Source organism: Zonotrichia albicollis, chromosome 1 (assembly GCF_047830755.1).
Source record: "Zonotrichia albicollis isolate bZonAlb1 chromosome 1, bZonAlb1.hap1, whole genome shotgun sequence".
Classification (NCBI taxonomy): domain Eukaryota; kingdom Metazoa; phylum Chordata; class Aves; order Passeriformes; family Passerellidae; genus Zonotrichia; species Zonotrichia albicollis.
The window spans coordinates 17,206,386-17,227,905 of record NC_133819.1 but is presented as its reverse complement, the minus strand read 5'-3'; the positions used below and the strand labels follow the sequence as shown (position 1 = coordinate 17,227,905).

At 41.1% G+C, this 21,520-nt stretch overlaps 1 protein-coding gene across 1 annotated transcript in view; it reads left to right on the top strand.

Annotated features, from left to right (window-relative positions):
- The window catches only part of GPR158 (G protein-coupled receptor 158), a 191,072-nt gene that overhangs the window by 150,622 nt on the left and 18,930 nt on the right, over positions 1-21,520 (top strand). The window contains exon 7 of the mRNA XM_005480468.4: positions 16,461-16,699. Coding sequence (XP_005480525.2) covers positions 16,461-16,699 — 239 coding nt within the window. The remainder of the gene's footprint in view (positions 1-16,460; positions 16,700-21,520) is intronic.

Here is a 21,520-nt window from a genome sequence, read left to right as displayed (position 1 = left end):
GCTGTGCATTTACTTTGAGCACTAGGTAATCTTTCAGCTGCCATTTTGACTTGTGAGCCCTAAATCACCTTAAGCTTAATCTTATGATACTTTGTTGGTTCATTCATCACTCCTGTGAGCCAGCAGCATTCCTGGTTTAGTGCTGTGCAGAGTGTAAGAGCAGGCAGGCTTGTGTCACTCCTCAGTTCTTTCTTCAAACAGGCATAGCTCTGGGTAAGGCATCTTTTTCTTGAAACACTGTCACTGGTGCTTGAAGAATATAGATGTATTGTCTAGCACCATCAAGTGCAGTGCATTTTTATTGTAGATTTCTTCACATGCCTTTTTTCCCCACAGGTCTTCTGATCCCAAGTTCTGTTTGGGTAATTTAATTGCTGGACAAATTCTAGTGGCTGTTTGAAGGGCTAATTCTGGGATCCCAGAAATTCCTTTCTGAGTTTGTTTCAATTGGATGTCAGCCACAAACCAGGTCTGCTGCTCAGTTTCTCCACCTCAAATGACAATGACCTTTCTCATAGGTACATTACAACCTCTCTTGTTCCCTCCTTCTTTGTTTGAAATACCACTGCTGCGAAGGAAGCCGTGCACTTTGAAATGTCAGTGCAGCAGCTCCTGAGCTTGCTGCCACTGTCTGTGCCTGCTGCCCACGCCTCAGTGCTCCTGCTTGCACAGGCACAGCTTGCCTGGTGTAACTCCAGCACTGTGAAGCACTAAAGCTGCTGCTTGAGCTGGGAAGGGTAGATTGACCACAGAGAACTGAGAGTTGTCTGCATTTCATTTGTTTTCCTTCTGCAGTGCTCAGAAGTCATGCAGAGCCAATGTCTGCTTTCCCAGTGGGCACAGTCAGTGTTGTGTGGCAGGAGGAGCCCAGCAGCAGCTGCAGCAGCTCTGCCACACCTCCCCAAAGATGCAGATCCCCTCTGGTGACCAACAGCTTCTTGAACAGTCACAGGGCAGCCAGAATGTCCTGGCTGTGACATCTGCAGTCACAGGCCTTCTGAGCAGAACCAAACAAAAAACCCAGCCCAAAGCCCTTGAGAATTCAGCTGTGAGGCTTTTTAGAAAGAAAAAAGGTGACATTTATAAATCAAGTCAGTGAACTGTGTAGTTGTTTTCTGCACCTTTTTACTAGAAGCGTAGTGACAGTGACGTAGTAAAGTCACTGACAGAGGTCATTTTGCAAACCCAAACAATACTATTTATCCCAAATCCCAGAGGGGTAGGCTCATCAGTTTCTGGAATAAACACAAGACTGACAAGAACAGCAAAACTGAGTTCCTTGAAAGATATTGGAAATCAAAACCAGCGAGACAGGCTGTGTAGCTGTCTCCTCAGAGTGCAGTGAGCCCTGAAGCTTTAGCTGTGCCCCAGCCTTGCAGCCTGGATCAGCCCCAGCAGCCTGGGTGGGTGAGGAGCTGGCAGCACACCCTGCCCTGCACAGCCTCAGGTCTGTCCTCATGCAGCATTAGCATGAAGAGTCAGGGGCATCAATGTCCTTTGCAAGACTTATCAGATAGAATACAGAAACCAAATTATGTATCGAGACTATTTTCAGTGAAAACAAAGTGTGTGTTCTGTTCCTTTTTGTCTCCATGCTCAGTTAGACCAGGCTTATTTGTTTTATTCTCATCTTCATGCTACATGAAACACCATATTTAAGCTGTTTGTTATATTCAAGAGTCCAAATCTGTTTCTTGTGTTGCATGGATGTCACCAAGTCTGAATTGGAGTCAATGTCTGACTATTTATTCAAAAGGAGTCTTATTAATTCCCCCCCTTTTCCTCCTGTTTTCTTCCTTGGGTTATTTGTCAAGGTCATTGCCACTGCATTTCTTAGCACCATTTGATGTCTCTCTAATTGCAATATTTATTTTTAAACAACTAGTCTCTAAAAAGCAGCTTGGCTATGAACACTTCTAATGTGTATGTGACCACAAAGGGAAGATGGGACTCTGTCCTTATTATCTTTGCAGATATTAGGGAGTTTCAAGCTTATTGCATTTTACTCCCATTCTGTTCAGTCCATGTTGTTGGCAATAGGGTCCCATTACTCTAGATTGCCTGTGGGTAGATTGCCTGTGTCTGTATTTTTTACATCTTTTACATTTGATTTCAGTGAGAATACAGGAGTGTTTTATCTATCTCATAGCAATCAACTGTTGCTCTTTTGTCCTGAAAATTGTGGCATTTAGATTAGCTCTCATTATTCTTGTTTTTCTTGACAACTAAACCTTTGACTGCAATTTAAATTTTAAGTTCTTTCATTATTTTATGGTGAAAACAGAAAACAACAGTTTGTGGAATTCAGCATGTCAGATGATGCTATTTCTTCCTCTGTGAGGCAAAACACAGAAGATGAGAGTTAGTATTTCTTGCAGTTGGCTTTTGTAACTTGAGTATTTTATTGCAGAGTGACAAATAAAGAGAATGTTTCATTTATTTATTGAAGTTGTATGTTGCAGGGATGTATATAACCATGCAGAGGAGTCTGAGTAATTTCATTTCCCTCTTCATTAGAATGGGTGACGGTACTGTATAGTAATAAATTTGAAAATAAAAGTGAAAATGTGTACTTTAGTGGGCCCCTGAGAACATAATTTGTGATGCTTTGTAGAATATTCAGTCAAAGCTCAGAAGAAGATCATAGAAAAAGTTATACAAAAGTGCTTCTACTGCTGAGTTTTTAGTACTAATACAATTCTAAACCATATTAAATTTTAAGATTTAAGGCCTGATTAAAAAGCTTGTTACAGAAAGCATACCAAGAAAATATAGTTTCTTCCATCTATACTCCTGTGTATCAACTGCACAAAGCTTACAGAGTCACAGAAAAGCTGAGGTTGGGAGGGACTTCTGGAGATCACAGAGCCCAGCTCACCTGCTCAGAGCAGGCTCAGCCGACCAGAGTGCTCTGAGACGTGTACAGTCAGATTCTGAATTTTGCCAAGATTTTTCTTATGTTTACATGGATTTTCCAGGATTTCAGTTTGTGCCCATTGTCTCTTATGTGGGCATGGGGCACCACTCAGAAGCGTCTGGCTCAATCCTCTTTACTCGCTCCCCTCAGGTATTTATATACATTGGTGAGTTTCTCCCTGAGCCTTCTCCAGGCTGAACAGTCCCAGCCTCAGCTTCTCCCCTTTGCAAGGTGATCAAGTCCTTCAGTCACCTCTGTGGCCCTCCACAGGGCTTTCTCCATGATGTCCATGTCTCTCTGGTGCAGGGGAGCCTGGAGCTGGGCACAGCTCTCCAGCTCTGGTCCCACCAAGGTGAGTAAAGCACAGGATCACCCCCTCAGCCTGCTGAACGTGCTCTGCCTGGCATGGTCCAAAAGGCTGGTGGCTTCTTTGCCACAAAGCTGCACTGCTGGCTCATGGTCAGTTTGATGTTCACCAGGATCCCCAGGTCACACTCTGCAAAGCTGCTTTCCAGCCAGTCAGCCCCCAAAATGTGCTGCTTCACGGGATTGCTCTTGCCCAGCAAGTAATTATCAAGACATGTGACTTGAATTATTTTCACAAAATTTAAATTCAGACAGACATTCAGAAACCAGTTTCCAAGAAACTGTAGCTTCCTCAGAAGTACTTATGATAAACCTAATTTGCATTTTTTTCTGATTGCCACACATTGCTGAGAGTAAACATAGTTGATTGAGCATTTACCTGGCAATAGATCATGGAAGCTTATCAAAGAATTTATTTTAATCAGATATTGCTGACACTGTACAATGATTCCAGGCTACTCTTCTTTAAATTTCTTATAACTGTATGTTTTATTTTATGTGCCAAAACAGGTTTCTTTTGTACTGCTGTGTACTGTTCTGCTTGCACAAGTCAAGCTGAAGCTAATCCAAGCACAGGAATCTATAGGGATGCATTTTATCAGGTGTCAGTTTTATACAACCGGGGCTTTTTGACTGCTGGATTTTCTAGTTATTTGTCTTGTTACTATGGTATTATAAACTGAAGAAGTGCCTTCTTCTCTTTCTTCTGGTTTTGACTTTGTTCTGACCAGAATTTGTTTTCTGCTTTAGCTGAAAAACTGTTTTGCACATACTGATGTTCACTGTCTTACACAGGCACTTGTTCTTCCATCAGGAGAGGTGTTTGGCACACTTAAGTACCTAAAAAATCCTATTTTTGTCTGCTTACTTTTACTGTAGTTTATTTTTTTCTAAATTTCTTTGTGAAGGAAACAAGTAAGTTGGGCAATTTGTCAGGGAATTTATGTGACTCTCAGCTTGGTTATGAACTAATGTCTGTTTGCGTCATCTGTATTTAGAAGAAAAGACAGGAGTTTGGAGTAGTGAAGGCTTGGAACCTTTGTTGTTGTTGCTTTTGAGAGTGGAGAATGTAAAATAAAATGACTACCAAAGCAGGGGAGGTCTGTGGTAGTACTGCAGCCTCTCATAGCCTTATCTGCACCTCTATATTGAGAGATTAGAGGCATATTTTTATATGATGTTGTTCCTTCATGTCAGGTATCTCCTGAGAGCCTGGAACTTGCAGTGAAAGACATGAAGCTTCTGTGGAAATGTTTGCTATTTAACTTCATGTTAGACTTTCTATTCTCAGAGGGTCACTGCTCCTCCATGCCAGCAGCCGGCCTCTTGCTTTCCCCTGTGTAGGAGATGCTTGGTTAACTCACAGCCCAACTGCACAAGGTCCTCAGGAACCTGCTGTCATTGATCTGGCTTGGATCGGGGCTGTGTCCCTGATCCCCAAGAGAATTTCTCAATTTCCCTCTTCCAACCTTGGCTATCCTGTGAGTTGGTGAACCAGAGATGCAGTAACTCCCCAGATGCCTGATGAGCTTTACGTCCCTTGTCAGCATTTTCATTCCATCACATGTAAGCTACTCCAGGTGCACATTTATAGAGGAATATTTTAATAATAACAATATTTCATAACATGGAAATTTTACTCAATGAAGTTAAAATTGTCTATGGTTTCAATTTCTATTGGTGTTGACACTGCTGTATCTTGTGACAGGTGGAGATGTTCCTGATTTTATCAGTTATAAAAGTGGTTTGAATCTTATCTTCTGCAGGCAAGCTGAAGAATAAACTTTCTTTTCAAATATCCATGAAGGCCTTAGCCATGATACTTGCAAGCACAACCACGAGATAAAGTTAATATTTATTCCACAAGTGGAAGGAGAACACAATGCTGATAAAGAACTTCTTTTGCAGTAGAGTTGATACAAAACACTGCTGCCTTTCAATCACATTATAAATTGGCAAACATTTGTTTTATTAAAATGGGCACAAAACTAGCAAAAAATATTATAACTAAATAATGCGGTTACATGTCTTTCTGTACCACATTTCATTAACTCCTGTCAGCTTAGCATCTATAATAAAGGTGTTGGCAACCCAGCACCTCTTCTGAGCACTGCTAAATACAGCAGTCTGCACTGTGGATCTGAGGGAAGGATTGTATCCAGAGGGTGTGATTATTACTCTTTCTCACACCTAAAGGAAGTAAAACAGTCAAGACAAGCTCTTTCTGCTGCATCTCAGCTGTTTAATTATCTGGCATGGCAACGTATCTAAGTGAGAGCACAATCCATCAAAGACTGGGCCTTTCAGTGTATCCTCCTCTGTCCTCATGGTTCAAAAGAAATGCATATTTATGATTATCAATGAAGTGATAAGATTAGGGGGATAATGTGTTAAAAAGTGAAAATTTCGATGGCTTCATTTGCATATGTGAAGATGTACACGCTTCTGGTCATTCAAAATGGAAGCAATTTAGCCAGTTCACAGTAACTTCCAGCACTGAAACACTCTGACAGAAGTGAAAGGACAAAAATACACTCCAAAAGATATAAGGGCATAAAAATGGTGGCTTTTTGCAGTGTATAAAGAGAGGCTCCTGTCTCTTCGACTGCTGATGTTTGCTTCCTGCATCTTTAATAATGAATTGCAATTTTAAAGCAGTGTGTAAGAACCGCATTGCACAGCAGAAAAGGAAGTAAATGCTTGCAAGTAAATCTGTGAGGAGACAGTTTAGTGTGAAAAGATTTTGTGTGTGGTGCTTTAGTTAGTGCTTCACAGATAGAGTTCTTTTCCTATTCTCCTGCTTTTTACTGGATTTTTTTCAATGCAATATACTTAAACCAGTTTATTTTGAAAAATACTTCTCTTGAACATTCTCTGGAAATGCAGCTGGACCCACAATCAGTGACACCTTTGCACTGTGTGCAGCTGCTCCTGCTGGATCCTCCTCTGGAAAGACAAAGAGAAAACTCAGAAAATCTGATTGATGAGTCAATCAGGTGATTTATTTTTATAATGGAAAACCTCAAAGCAATGAGATACATCAGACCAGAAATAGCAGTGCTTGTGCCTAATTCTTGATTTGTGTTCCATGCTCTTGCAGGGCGGTCTTGATTTGATCCAGTTACATGAATTTTACATCAAATTCTCCACAATCTTCTCTGGTTCTTGGAAATTTTGTTTCCAGATTCCTGCATCTGCTCCAGGGCTCCTGCTGTTACCTGCTGCTGTCTCCCAGATCTGAGCTTGCTCAGCAGTCTGTGGATAGGCAGAGAAACAGCACTTCCATCAGAAAAGTCTACTGACCCCATTGTTTCTTAAAAAGTTGTATCTTTAATGTCTTACAAATATAGATAATGTTGTCACAGGGAGTTTGAAGAACCACAAGAAAATCTCCTCATCATGAGAGACTTTATAAAGGAAACACAATTTGACTTCCAAGGAGAAATCAATTTTCCTGCTTTTCATCTCCTTCAAGTGGAATATTTGAAAAAAAATCACTAGGTCACTGAAGCTTCCGTGATGACAAATCCAAACCCAGACTCTGTGATTAGATCTTGTAAATCAAGGTGTTCGTTCCTTCAGAGCAGGGTTGGGAAGCTCTCCTTGCTGGGGATGTGGAGAGCACACAAACACCTGCACTGGTCTGTGTGTTGGTGGGGTCCCAGGGATGTGAGCCATGAACTGTCAGCCTTGCTGGAAGGAAGGGCCACGTCTGCCCTGCAAGCTGCAGGTCTCAGATGCTGGTCTAGAAAATTCAGTAGCATAGTTGTATGACATTATTGGAACACTATTAAGTAGTTTTTCATTTTATTAAAACAGCTAATAAGACAAAAGAGATCACATAGAAGCACATTTCATTTTATTCTGCTTTAGTGTAGAAATTTGCCATGTAATTAGAACTAAAAATAAGTAAAGGAGAAGATATTTTTTAGTGAAAGCTTTTTATCTTGTTCAAATCCACAATGTAGCACACCCAAACTAACAGTTACAGTATCACATTAACCACTAGTGAAGTAGGATACAAAGGGTAAAACAGCATGGTATCTATCTGTGAACATGAAAACAAATAATTTATCTGTGAAATTATGATTGTTTTCCTTCAGCTGCCCACTACTGTTTAGTGCCATTCTCAAAAAACAAAGTTTAGTGATCAGTAAATATGCTATGGATATATAGTTCAGTCCTCAATAAATGACTGCTAGCAGAATGAATTATAATTCATTCAAGTCCACTACATTTTTATTCACTACTTTTTTATTCAGTGAAAAGCCTTAGATTCTTCTTATATAGTACCTGAATAAATTATTATTGTAATACATTTATAGAAGTGGTGAAAAACACAGTACAGCTGCAGTGAATTGCTACATTAAAGCAGCAACTTCTTACATCATGCAAACGCACCAGAATATTTACCATCTTTAGATTAAAAGGAGTGGGGTATTTTGGTTTTCTGGCCACATTAAAAATTCTGGAAAAGTACTGTCTTTTTTTAAGTGGGGCATATCATTCTCTGATCAGAAGTTCAATGCTTGCCAGTGAACCTCTGGAGGAGAAGAAGGGAAAGAAAATCACAGAACATTCTGAGCTGGAAGGGACCCACAAGGATCATCAAGTCCAGCTCCCAAGTGAATGGCCCATGAGGGGAACAAACCTTATCCTTGGTGTTATTAGCACCATGATCTGTCTACATCAATATAAATAACCACTCTCAAATTTAGTTTGGTTTGGATTTGGGTTTTACCTATTTCAAGACTTTCCCTGTTTGTAGTATGACTATGTTAAGAATAAAAGTACAAGCTTTGGCATGAGGTTTTGCCCAGCTACCATATTGAGGATGCTAGAAAATACCTCTGAAAATTGGAAAGGTTGTTGAAATTGTCTGTGAATGTTTTCAGTAGTAGAGGAACAGTGTTAGATAGAGCAGCACTAACTAGGAGTGGAATTTTTCATTCCAGCTGGTTTTACTCATCAGCCTTTGTTAAATGAAACATTGTGAGCCAGGTTCACAAGGGGAGTTGCCTTTTGTACATTCAGCTGCACAACAGTCTGTGAAGAAAATTTTAGAATGAAAGCCTTGAAAATGTTCTTGACCTGTTGTAGGAAAAGATTACCAGGAGGCAATTCTTGCATCTGTTTTCACAGTGTAAGCTTCCTGATAAATATTGACCTTGAGATCTTTTGTACTGCCTGTTCTGAAAGTCTTTGATAAGGGTAAAGAACTCAATGGTTTTCAATTTGCAAAAAAGATAATAACCACCTGATGAATTTTAAAAAGCAAATAATTAACTTAGCCAGACCTTATATAGGCTGAATTTTTAGACCTAACTACTAGTGGCAGGAGTCTTGAGAATGTCTGAAGTAAAGTTTTTGTCACAAAATCACTACAAATTTGAATGAAGGAAAGACTTCCACAAGATTGGTTTGCTTATGGAGAAAATTGTCTGAGGAGCTGACCTCATTTTTCCCTGAATGAGGGATGTGGTTATTTAAAGATATCTGTCAGGAGGAAAGTATTGAAATGGCTGTTAACCATTCAATGGCAGACTTGGAAAGAGATGGCTTTGTGCCTATCCCAGTGACCTGGGATTTTTAGAACTTTAGGCATCCCCTTCTGTGGTCGTGAGCTCTGTGTGATGGAACCTTAAGCCCATGTAGATGACAAAGAGGAGACATTAAAGTGTTCAGGGCCAGCTTGGATGGGGCTTTGAGCAACCTGGTCTAGTGGAAGGTGTCCCTGCCCATGTCACCAGGGTGGAATGAGATAATCTCCAAGGTCCCTTCCAAACCTAACCATTCTGTGATATGTCACTGCTGGTTGTCTGGGGAGAGATTGATGGGCTTTTTATTTATGGGTTTATGGTGTGCTCTGTAGCAGCTCTGCCTTGGCAGAGTTTGACAGCAGAGTGTCAGACATTTCACTGGCACTCTGTAGTTCTGCTAATCTCTGCAGGATTCGTGGGGGTATTAGTGCAGTAAGTGGTTTATTAGAAGAGATAATTAGCACAAAGCAGATGAGGATTTAATAAATAAGGAGACTGGGTCTGCATCACTGAAACCTAGTTACGTGACATGGAAAGTCCCCTTGTTGAGCCTTCTTACCTCTCAGCTCCCCAGTGCTCAATGCATCCATCAGCACACATTCAGGATGGGCAAATCCTGCTGAGGAGTGCCCGTTTCTGATGAGGCCTACCTGCATGATATGGTGGTATGAACAAAGGCACTTCAAAAAGCAACACACACAGAGGTAGAAGCTTCCATATCCCCTGCAGTGGGAGCTGGAACAGATGCAGGCAGCAGGGCAGTGAGCTGGGAGCAAGGGGGCACTGGGGAAAAGCAAAGCTCAGCTGGTCTGTCTAAAGGCTCCAGCTGCAGCTCTTGGAACTGGCTGCAGGCAGAGAAAGCTTTTTGTTCTATAATCCACCAGGAAATTGAGCTTTTCCCAGGTGGGAATTCAGACTTGCAGGTGAAAGGAGAAAATGAAACCTATGCCTAGCATGAAAAATGTCAGAATCCTTGGCTACATTTAAAGGAATAACATTGTTTGCTCACTACAGATTGGCTTACCTACAGATTGGCAGACAAAAGCTACTTCAAATGAATAAATTTTCATCAAAGCAAGTAATATTTTTAGACCTTTTCCATGTTATTAAATATGCAAGAAAATGTTAGTCCAGTGCTGCTCACATGGGAGTGAGTGAGTGAGTGAGTGAGTGAGTGGTTCTCATTGCAGTGGGAAATCTATTGTTGTCTTGATGCCTCCCAATACCCAGAGCCTTTCCTTGAACTGCATGTGATTTCTCTCCCAACTTTATCAGTCTGCTCAAACTCCTGGAAATTATGTCAGTGTTTATTCAGAAAGAGAGCTTTCATTCAAGCACTGTAGGATTACCTTCATATGTGTAGCATTAAAATTATCTAGGAAACTTCTGTGCAGAGTAAGTCAGCATTAAGTCATGACACGTCTCTTTGCTTACTAGAGGTAGATTTTACCAGGCACTGAGGTAAAATACATTTTCAAAGCTTGTTATTCTAGCTATACATTATAAATTTGCATTGCATTCATTTCCCACAATAGGAAATCACTGTAAAACTCTAGGGAAGATGTCAAGGAAACTCTGCTTTCAGAATCACATTTTTGAAAGTAAATACAATTTGTTGCAGAAAATGTTTCTGCAGCAGAAACATTGCAGAAAATGTTTCAGAAACAGCACTGCTTCTCCCATTACTCAACACCCAAAATTATCTGATTGGGAATTTTTACTGTACCATTAAGATATCCTCACATATTAATATTGCTGTTTATTAAACACAGACCCCCAGGTAAGGATTTGAAATCAGGTACACTTCCAGGACAAAGGGAACAATCCTGCAGCACGATCTCCCTCCCTGTACTTCCAGGACTATTGGCACCTGTAGTTTACCTTGTGGCTGTGGAGCAAGCCTATGATACCATTGGTGGCCTCAGTGTGCAGAGCAGCCTTCACAGAATCAAGGGTGGGTCAGGCTGGAAGGGACCACAGTGGGCATCTGGCTCATTTCCCTGCTCCAGCAGGATCATCCCAGAGCACATGGCACAGGATTGCATCCAGATGGTTCTTGGATAGCTCCAGTGAGGGAGACTCCACCACCTCTCTGGGCAACCTGATCTGGAGTGTGATCACCTGCACAGTGAAAGGTTTCTTATTGTATTCAGGTGGAACTTCCTGTGCATCAGTTTCTGCTCGTTGCCTCTTGTCCTGTTGGTTGGCACTTCTGAGGAGAGTCTGGATCCATCCTCTGACACTTTCCCTTCAAATACTGATAGACCCCAATGAGGCCCCTTCCCGGTCACCTCCTCTCAAGGCTGAGCAGGCCCAGCTCCCTCAGCCTTTCCTCATAAAATAGATGCTCCAGTCCCTCAGTCATCTTTGCCACCATCAGCTGGACCCACTCCCAGAGCTCTGTGTGTTTCTGTACTGAGGAGCCCAGAACTGAACATGGCACCCCAGATGTGGCTTCACGAGGGCTGAGCAGAGGGGCAGGGTCACCCCCCTCAACCTGCTGGCAAGCTCTTCTTATGCACCCCGGGACACCCATGGCACTCTTGGCCACAAAGGCACACTTGTGCTCTGTTACCCAGTACAAAATCCAGTGCATTTGGATGGGTTAGTCAATTCCTCCAAGCATTTGTTTTCTTTCATAGCAGTGTTCTTGACATGTATTGGCTATTAAAAAATCTTTTCTGAAATAAAAAATGTGGGAGATTTCCTGTTGTTTGTACTGTAAGATGTTCCATGCATAGTGTGAAGGAATTAAGATAAGCTGATGGCTCTCAGTGATATGTGGCCAAGTTTGCTGGCTCCACACAAGATGGGGCCTCTCAGAAGTATCCAGACACCCACATAATTGCCCAAACTTCATTTTCTAGTTGTTGTATATTTTCACTGGACAGGACATGAGGTATATGATGTGGGTCTTGCCCTGCTGTTGTCGTGCTGCTGACGTGGCCTCTCAGTCCAGGTTTGCTCAGGTTCAGTGTGGTCAGAATCAATAAAGCAAAAGATTGTCCGATAAGATTATTCTCTTCAGTGGTGCACTTCTAGTTTGTTCTGTGCTGAGGTCTTGAGAAATCACTTAGGAAGCAGACAATGACTAATTTGGACACTTTCAGCTGGGAAGTTGTTTAGAAAGCTGTTCATTTTAGTTGGGTTTTATTCTTTCCAGTGAAAACCAGTAACTCATGGTATGAGTCTATCTAAATATGATTTCTGAGGTCTTGGGCCTTAAGTGTTGATATTTTTTACTCAGTCATCTTTCCTGATGTGGAAATTATACCTGTATTCAGTATTTGTGTGTGTCTGTGTGTCAAGTGTGAAGAGTAGGCACTCTTTTGTGTCAACATGATGCCATGCATGTCCCACTGCTACCTTTTCACTTTTGGTAGAACCACATCAGTTTATTAACTCGAAGTAACTAGTGGCATATTCACTGTTAACCCAGGAAAGTAGGTAAGACATAATCCCTGCACTGTAGGAGGGCTGTATACTTCTGAAGGGCTTGACCCATTATCTTCTGATGTAGCTTTTGTATCATACCAAAAATCACTGGTCTGGAACAGAGCAGTTTGACAGAATGACTCAGTTGAGTCACAAAATGACAGATGCTAGAAAAAAAAAACAAACAAACTGTGCCAGGTCATTGCTGTCAAAGCAGGATCCTTCACCTGTAGTTCCTGCTGTTTATGCAGTCAGTGGTAGTTTGGGGACCATCTTTTTGTTGATATGACATAAAAATTTCATATGGTTTTACTTATTTTCTAAGGTTACACATTGCATCTTAGGATATAACTACAGCAGCAGCCATGTGCTTCACTTGATGTTTCCAAGCTGCTGATCCCAGCCAGTCCTGTGAACCTGAGCTCTGTCCCTCTGCTTCAGATCCACCTGCAGCATCACTTCCCTTCCCAGCTGCTGGGCTTCCCTTGGCTCTGTGCTTGCAACCAAGCCCTCCCCTCCTCCATTTATATGGAGCCAGGCACCCCAAAGAAAATCCTCAGACCATGTAGTTTAATTCTCCCCAGACTTGGTGGTGCTGCAGCAGAGTTGGGAGTTGCGAGCTGTGGTCTCCAGGCAGTTCATTCAGCTTGAACTGCACCCTCTGTTTACTCTGTAAAGGGAAGGGCCATTGCATCTCAGCTTTAATCCTGGCTGCAGCTGCCTGTGAGTCAAAGCTTTGCTCAAAGGCAGCTGTGTCTTCCAGAAAAGCAGGTAAAACACATTGCAGTGTTCTGTCTGATCTGCCTGTAAACAGAGCTGATGACATGTCACTGGAAATGATTGTTCAATTATCCAACACAGCGCAGAAAAGTGGATTGCATATGCTGAGAGGATTTAGGTGGGAGTATAGCTAGAAGATGCTGAGGGACATGGTTAAGTTTTCTGTTTTGGATCAGAGACCATATGTCAGACCCCTGAGCTTCTACCAGGGCACTGACTGGCACTGCCAGTAATTTTGGCTGTAGATAGGACAGGAGGAGTCATATATTCAGTTTGCCTTACTTGATATTCATAATTAAACATTAATTTGCTCAGAAACTTCAATCTGCTACATCTATATTCATAAATTAAGTAGCATCTGAGAACATTCCCTGGCACTGGGACTCCATCCTCTGTCCTGCTGAATTGTAATGCTGAGGATAATGTATGTTCTCTGCCAGTTGGCTTCAGTGCTAGGGATGACCCAGGGCATATTTGATTTCCTAGCAGCAATACAGCCCACCAGCCCCACTTCCTGCCTCCCTGTAAGAAATTCTCTTTTATTTGTTCAGTAGCTAGTTTGACCCAATATAGAGATATTGAACTGAGTGGAAAAGGGGGGCTTGACCATTATCTACCTGGAACTCAGGGCAGGGATTTGAATCAAGAATTCCCCTGTTTTCTGACAGAGGGTACCAGTAATCAAACCCGAAGTGTTTACTGAGGCAGTCTGGTCTCATACTACAGCAGCTCAACTTTTTTACAGTGAACTTGGATTGTATGAGTCAGAGGTACAGGCAAGATAATGACCCTGCAGTCTGGTGAGATGAGGAGGGGAGAGAGGCTCTCCCCTTGGGAGAGGAACTCCTGGGCAGCTGTCTCTGCCTTGATACAGGTTCAATAATACACAGAAAATGAGATCAGACAGAGCATGTAAATCAGTGTTGAGGTGGTGAGCAACGAGGCTTTGGATTCACATTGTGGCAGGAGAATGAGGGAATTGCAGCTTGGGAGCTTGTGTTCTGCTTGACAGCTTTTATACCACAGCCTCTGAAAAGGAGATTTGCAACATTACTGAGCTAATGCAACTTTCTTTACAGCTTTTCAGAAAAAGAATGTTTGAAAAAAAGTGTAAGGGTTGGCCTACATGTAAGCCTACGAGTCCAAGATAGAAATTATTGTGTTGGGGGATGCTTATGTTTATGAAAAAGAGGAGGGAAAAAAAAAGAAATGTGATTTGATCCAAATTGGATGAGGTTTGACTGCTGTATTGCAAAATATTTGTTTCACTGTGCTTAGGTAAATAATGTAGCAGCAGCCCACACCTCTCCCTTAGCAAGCTGTCTCACAGGCAGCAGTTAATGAACTAGTAATGAAAAAAATCTAATGGGTTCTGCCTTATTATGCCCAAAATAGGCTCACATGTTGACTTTCAGCAGAATCATCAAGAATTTACTTTGGAGCCAAAATGCAAAAAGTTTCTAATAGTTCTCAGCTGGTTTGTGTGATTTCTCTAATAATTCAACATTCATAAAAATGTATGATGAGATTTTTCTCAAATGACAAATTATAACTGTGAAATTTTCCAGTTCATTACGAAAATAATAAATTTTTCTTCCCTTCAGAGAAGCTAACTATTGACCTGCATTCACAACAGGTAGAAGGGAAGCCTTTTTTTCCTGATTTTAGAAAAAATCAGGAATTTGGTGTTTAGAAAATGAGGATTCACCAGTGCTGCCCTGGAACAGCAGTGCTGTGGCTGAGCAATGCAGGGGGAAGCAGCCTGCCTTGCCTCTGTGGAGTTTTCTGTCTCTCCTGGATGAAGTCTTTGGGAGTCTGCTTCCAACATAAGGCACTTAGCATCTGCAAAGGGAGAGCAGAACATCCATCAAACATGGAAAGATCAAAAACTGTGACTCCCTGTGGAGGGACTGTTGGGAGGGAAACAGCTGAATAATGTTGAACATATTCAGATCTCTGACTTCACCTAATGCACACTGTGCAGGCTGTGTTTGTAGTCAAATGCTGATTCATTGTTATGGATGTGGAAAACCTTTTGTGCTTCTGCCTTTAAGACACTGCTCCATTAGTTGTTTGAGAGGCAACACTGCTTCTGCCTCCTCTCAGACAAATACAGCATAAATGTGAATCTGAGGTGTGATTTTGTATTGCTGAAAAGGCAGGCCTGGCTGTCGAATGTCTTGGGAGGTGGTTTGATGCTTGGTACACTGAAATAACTTAAGAGCTGACAAGGACATGTAAAAAATCAACTTTAAGAAAAAAATAATCACAATATGGAAACCTCAATGATAATTTGTCTCTTCATGGATATCAAGACTGGACAAGCTCATGCCCAGGAGTCAGGAACCACTGTGGTTTTGAGGACAAAATCACTGAAACAGTTGAACTCTTCACTTTGAAAGACTCCTCACCCCTGTATCTAAAACAGCCTTTAAATTTCAGCTCATCTGCTTCTAATGGCCATGGTTCATAAAAACTTCCATTATAGCCTTTCCTCAGTGCTCATCCTTGTCAGCTTAGCAGGGCCAAGGCAGGAACTCTGCAATGCTCCCAGAAGATGCAGATCCCGTGGTGCAGGCAGCACAGAGAGATATTTTGTGCTACATGAAGAATCAAACTGCTCCTTCTTCCCAAGGGGATTTCCTCAAATTTTTGTTGTTTTCATGCTCCTAGGAGGAGCTTTTTCTGCATTAGCAGGTGGTAATGAATAGAAAAAGCAGGTGCTATTTCCTTGAACAGTTCTTGTGGGAGTAAATTTATCCTGATAATAAGTGCAATTATTTTTAAAGTGTTATGTCTTCAATAGCTGTTGTGTGGTATAAGTGTTTGATGTGTGGTGTGGCTTTTCTTATGTTGGTTCTGTCCTAGCTCAAAAAACATGTTGTTGCCTCTAAACAAATCAAACCCCATTTAATTAGCAAAGTGCCTTCCATAGTTATTTCTATGATGAGTAGGTTATTGTCTCAGCAGCATCAAACTCAGTGGGAAAAGAATCTAAGAAGTGTTAATTTGTTCTCTGGAAATAGCAGGATGGGGGATGAGCAGGCAGCATCAAAACAGAATAAAATCTCACATACATGGTTGCTGGTTTATGGAAATGACCTTTCATCTTTCAAAGACAGAAGTCTTCCACTGGGAGAGGGCATGCACAAAACAGCTTGACAAAACAGCCTGTAAATGTGTGTCTCTAACATAGGCATAGCTAATATTTTCTATTATTGCTATGTAACACTCTCTGAGCAGCAATCAGTTCCATTTAAATGTGATTAATATGAAAGTAATAATGTTCCAAATTTCATTCTTGTCAGAGAAAAGACTGTTGATTTGTTTTTTAAATAATCTGGTACTGAAATAAAATGAAAGTCTAATTCCTGTGACACTACTACTGCTCTTCTCAATTCTGCCCTGTCTGAATTTTCCAGGGTGTTGAAGGTGTTCCTGTCCCGCACGGCTCAGCGCATTCCCTACATGACAGGTGGGAGAGTGATGAGGATGCTGTCTGTTATTCTCCTGGTAGTCTTTTGGTTTCTCATTGGCTGGACTTCTGCAATAACCCAAAATTTGGAGAGAAACATTCCACTCATTGGTCAAGGGCAAACATCTGACCATCTGATCTTCAATATGTGCCTCATAGACCGCTGGGATTACATGATGGCTGTTGGTATGTTAATTTTCTAGCTTATCTTTAATTTCTATAATAAAGCTTGCCTTTTAATTTTTCTTCTTTTAGAATATCTTAAAGCTTTGTCAGACTGCCTAATATGTGAGAACTACAGCAGTAAAATATCAGCATATAGGTTTTTTAAATGGGCTGAGAAGTAAAACAAAATATGCTGACACTTTATGACTTTCAAAGGTTTGTAACTTGGATTGTAGTAACAAAGTGATGGGTGCTCAAGACATTTCACCTTTGAAGGCAGAAGGAAGAAGTAATTCTTCTGCTATTGAAGCTCTTCAATGGTTCTTCTTCTGCTGAAGTGAGGAATTGTAACTAGTTTAATGAAGGCTTTTTGATTTTGCACCACAGAACTGGTCAGAGTTCTTGTGTGAGGAGGGAAAGAGCTTCCACCACCACTCATTCATAACTTTCCAGAAATTGGTATCAAAGTACAGGGAATAGGAAATGAACATCAAACGTGCCAACTTAATGCATTTGTTAGGTGTGCATGGAAAAGGCAGAAGCTAAAAATGACACCCTGCAGAAGTCAAATAAACCAGAAAAAGGATTAGTTTTTGTTTCCTGAACTCGGTAAGAACCAGTGGGTTCCCTGTCCCAGGGTTCAGCTGAGCAGTGTGATGTGCTTTCTCCCACACAGTGCTTCCACCTCCAGCCAGTGTTGCTTGTACAGCCCAGGCTAGCCACCCACTGTCTCCAATACTTCAGTGTTTGAAATCTGAAATAAATTCCTACTTTTCTGCCCTTTCCCTGCTTCTCCCATGGACATCCCACTGACAGAGCTCTGCTACTGAGGGTTAGGGAGAGGTAATGGTGGCTGCTCCACATGAGAGCACAGATGAGATGGGTAGAGGTGGTTTCTCTCAGTCTGGCGTACAGAAACTCAGTGTATGACAAAACAGTGCTGCCAGCTTCACAGAGGAGCTTCCATGGCTCCAAGGTGTCCCTGTGCTCTGCTTTCCTCTCCTTTCTGTAAGATCTCAGAGGCAGTCAGGCACGGGGGTACCCCATCTGTCAATATGCTCACTGGCAAACCATGCAGAGAAGAGTAGAAAGAAGCATGTTTTGAGATGCCTCTCAATTTGGGTGCTTTTGGAGGGGGAGGGTGTACTTTCCAGTAAAGGAACAGTAGTATTGGCAGAGATGTTGTAAAATTAACAAAAAAGAATTAAATGTGCAACACTTGATGATGTCATCTGCACTATTTTGGATCAAAATTTTGGTGTATTTGACAGTGTAGTTTTCTTAATATTTTGATAGCGGTGGTTTTTGAATAATGACAACAAATGTTTTTAGTCTCTGGGTTTTATAATTCTGGTGATGTAGTGATTAACAATTCAGATCTTAATATCCAATTCTGATCAATTGTCTATTTTGGCAAAAAATTAATTAAGTTGCTGTCTGCCAAGTATAGGAAAAAAGTAAGGGTTGTTTTTTAAGGTATGTTTACATTTAGAGGAATTTTTGATGTTTTTCAAAATACACCCAGGGGTACTAGAAGCAAAGTGAGCTCTCAAGCCTGGAAAATAGGGCAGAATTTTGTTCAGTCATTTTGTCTTCTTTCCCACACTACTTCATGAAAAGAGTTATGCAACTCTTCAGTAAACTATGCAGTCATGTTAGTGGCACCAAGAGATGTGCACCTACAAGACTGTAGTAAGATGTGTGGGATATATATATCTATATATTTATTTATATGCATGTATATGTGTGTGCATATGACTTCAAGATTTTTATTGCTAATAGCAGCCTCAAAAGCTTGCAATCAGAAGGAACTAGTCCCGAACTTAGATACTTCATCTCAGAAATGGGTCACAGGTAATATCCTTAAGACAGAATTCCTTTTATTCCTATGTCAGCAGCCTTGTAAAATATAATATGTAATAAATTAATTGATAGATCCTGCTATTTGATTTCAAATGCTAAAATAAAAATGGTGGATGGTAATTGATTAAAGATTTGTTATTTAATTTAATTTTTTCAGGCACAGTATTTTATATAAATCTAGTGAGTGTTTTGCAATATATTCTGTCACTTGTAGCCCTTGCTGGAACACTTCCCTATTTCACTCGGCTGTCAACACTTCACTGAAATGCAGACAGGAAATTTTCAAGGTCACAGATTAGTGAAGTGAGAATTAACAAGGCTCTGCTAGAAAGTCATAATGAGATGAATCCTTTATGCTACCAGAGATTATTGGAATTGGGATTTATGAAGCATTTTCCATACTAATCATGCTACTTAGACTCTATCTTCGGAGACTTTTATTACAGTGAATGTTTTATATTTACATTTCCATTAAGTCTAAGAGGATGGTCTCTGTGAGAGATGCAGGGACTTACACACAATGGTTATCACTGATTCTAGCATTGCCTCTGTACTCTGTGATATGCTGATGAGAGAAATTAGCATTCAGTTAATCTTACTTTATCTACATAATGTAATGTAAGTTAATGTGTACTTTCCTTTGAGTTTGTAAGTTAGTGTGTATTTGCCTTAGGGTTGGATACTTGTGAGTAGCTTATTTGTTACTTGCCTTATTGTTTTATTTCCTGTGTGTTAGTTTCTGCATCCCTTTCAAGGTCAGGGCATCAGTCTCATTGAAAATCCATGGCATGGTTGACAGTCTGAGATTGCAGAGAAAGACCTGAGGCCTTGAAAATACTCACCCACAAAGCCTTTTTCTTATGGCCTGAATATATTCTATACCTCTACCTGTCACTGTCAGATTTTGACTTAGAAAACAACTCCAAGTGATAAACTTCTGCTACCTACGGGCTTGCAGTGTCACAAATCAAACTACTGTTCTTTATCCTGAGGGGAAAACATCCTATAAGTGTAACAGATATTGTTCCAGGATTTAAGAGAGCTTCCCAGAAACTGAAAAGAGAGACAATATAATAAGTTTAATGAACAAAGCCCCAGGGAGGAGACAAAGACAGGCAGAGACATAAACATGCATGCACAAGCACAAACAAAAGGCAGAGGTGAAATCTTGAGAGGTGAATGTTCCTGACTTCAGCAGGGCCAGTTTCACCCCAAATGGATAGGCAAGTTTTTAAAAATGCCCCATACATTCTGTGTGTTTATTTAGACAGAAGTGAATGACAGGTATTAACTAAGCACAGGGAGATGCTTTTCCCCTGCACTGTTTGATTTCTGGCTGGCAGGAGCAGTGCTGCTCCTCTGTGCTGAGATAGTGCCGTGGCCCTCACATCTGTAGCTCATGCTTTGGGTCTTGGGCATCAGGAAGGTTTCAAATATGAAACTTCCTCATAATTACTGCATGCTTTCAGTAATTCAGCCAGGAAAAGGAACAAAATGAGTAATTTTGGACTGTTCCCAGATGAACAGTCCACTACCACTGTTCATTTGTTGATACTTGACATACATAATCTTTGTGTCTAACGAGGGCATGAGGTGCCAGGACAGGCTCTGACAAACTGGGCATCAAGACTGCCTGTACAGTTTTGAGCTAAGGCATTGTAATACATCCTTATGAGGCCCTTTTATTAAATTTTCTACAGGCCCTCTGCTGCATTCAGTGAATGAGTGATTATTATTTCTTTTTGTTATCCCCATTTGATGTGGCCCCATGCCATATTAGGGGTGTGTTGCTCAGAGCATGCAATGAATAAAGAACTGTTCATTTCCAAATGGGCATTTTTAAACATGCTCCCCTTAGCATCAATGTACAAAGATTAAAGCCAAAATTATCCATTTTCAGTGTCTGTCTTGAGACATGAAGGGACTGTTTTTTCAGAGTACTGTTCATAGCCTCCTCTGTGGAAAGCACAACAAGGAGATGCTTAGAATTCAGCACTGGTGTGGATCTGGCTTCATTTCTCACATTAGATACTCAAAAAATATATCATGTAAAAATAGTAATCACTTGTGAAAAGCTTATTCTAAGTGATAAAACCAGGAATGTATAAAATGTTTGCAGCAGAAATAGAAAAAGAACAGTGTTTTACAAAGTACCTTCAGCTCTGTCTTTTTTCTGCTTGTAAACCTCTCCTTCTGGCACTCTGCACCCCTCTTTAGCAGTCCTTCCACAGTCCACAGCACCACACTGTGTGCAGTTTTATGGCACTCATCTCTAGGATAAGGTAAATCTGGAAGAGGATGAGGGACAGCACCAAAGATGGGAAGTGCTGCTGGAGACCCCAGGTTCAGCAGTCTGGGTTGCATTAGCCCGTGCAGAAACATTGCTTTCTCTTGTTACCTGTTATATGATAAGTGAAATCCCATATCCTTTACTTAGGCATGATTCATACAAAGTATTTCTGCTCAGGAAACCATGTTTGTGTTGCCTGGGCCACGCATTTATGTGTTGCTGAATTCCATATTTAGTTTCTTCTGCAAGTCCTCTGTGGTTTGGGAGAGGCTGGAAGGTGTTCTGACTTCCTCTTGTCTTTGCACCACTCTTTTTGGAGTCCACTACTGGTACTGCTCCAAGCCTTTCCACACTTTAGGTACTTTGGATGCCATTGGCATTTGCTTGCATCCTCTTTAAGATGTGAGAGAAGAGACCCCACATTCAGCCAGTTTCCAGCTTATCCTGTTCTCCCTCCTTCATCCACACACAAGTGAAGAGGTTGATGGGGCATGTGGAGGCAAGAAGAGTGTCCAGCTGACTTTAGTGAAAACAGTGAGGTGTGGAAGTCATGAGGCAGGACAGACTTAATTCTAGAGGAATTAAGAAAATACTTGAGTATAAGGGCTAAAAGAAGTGCAAAAATTAGAGGAGCTCCTAGAGACTCAAGAATGGCAGTGAGACTCCTAGGTCTGTTGCTCACACTCAAG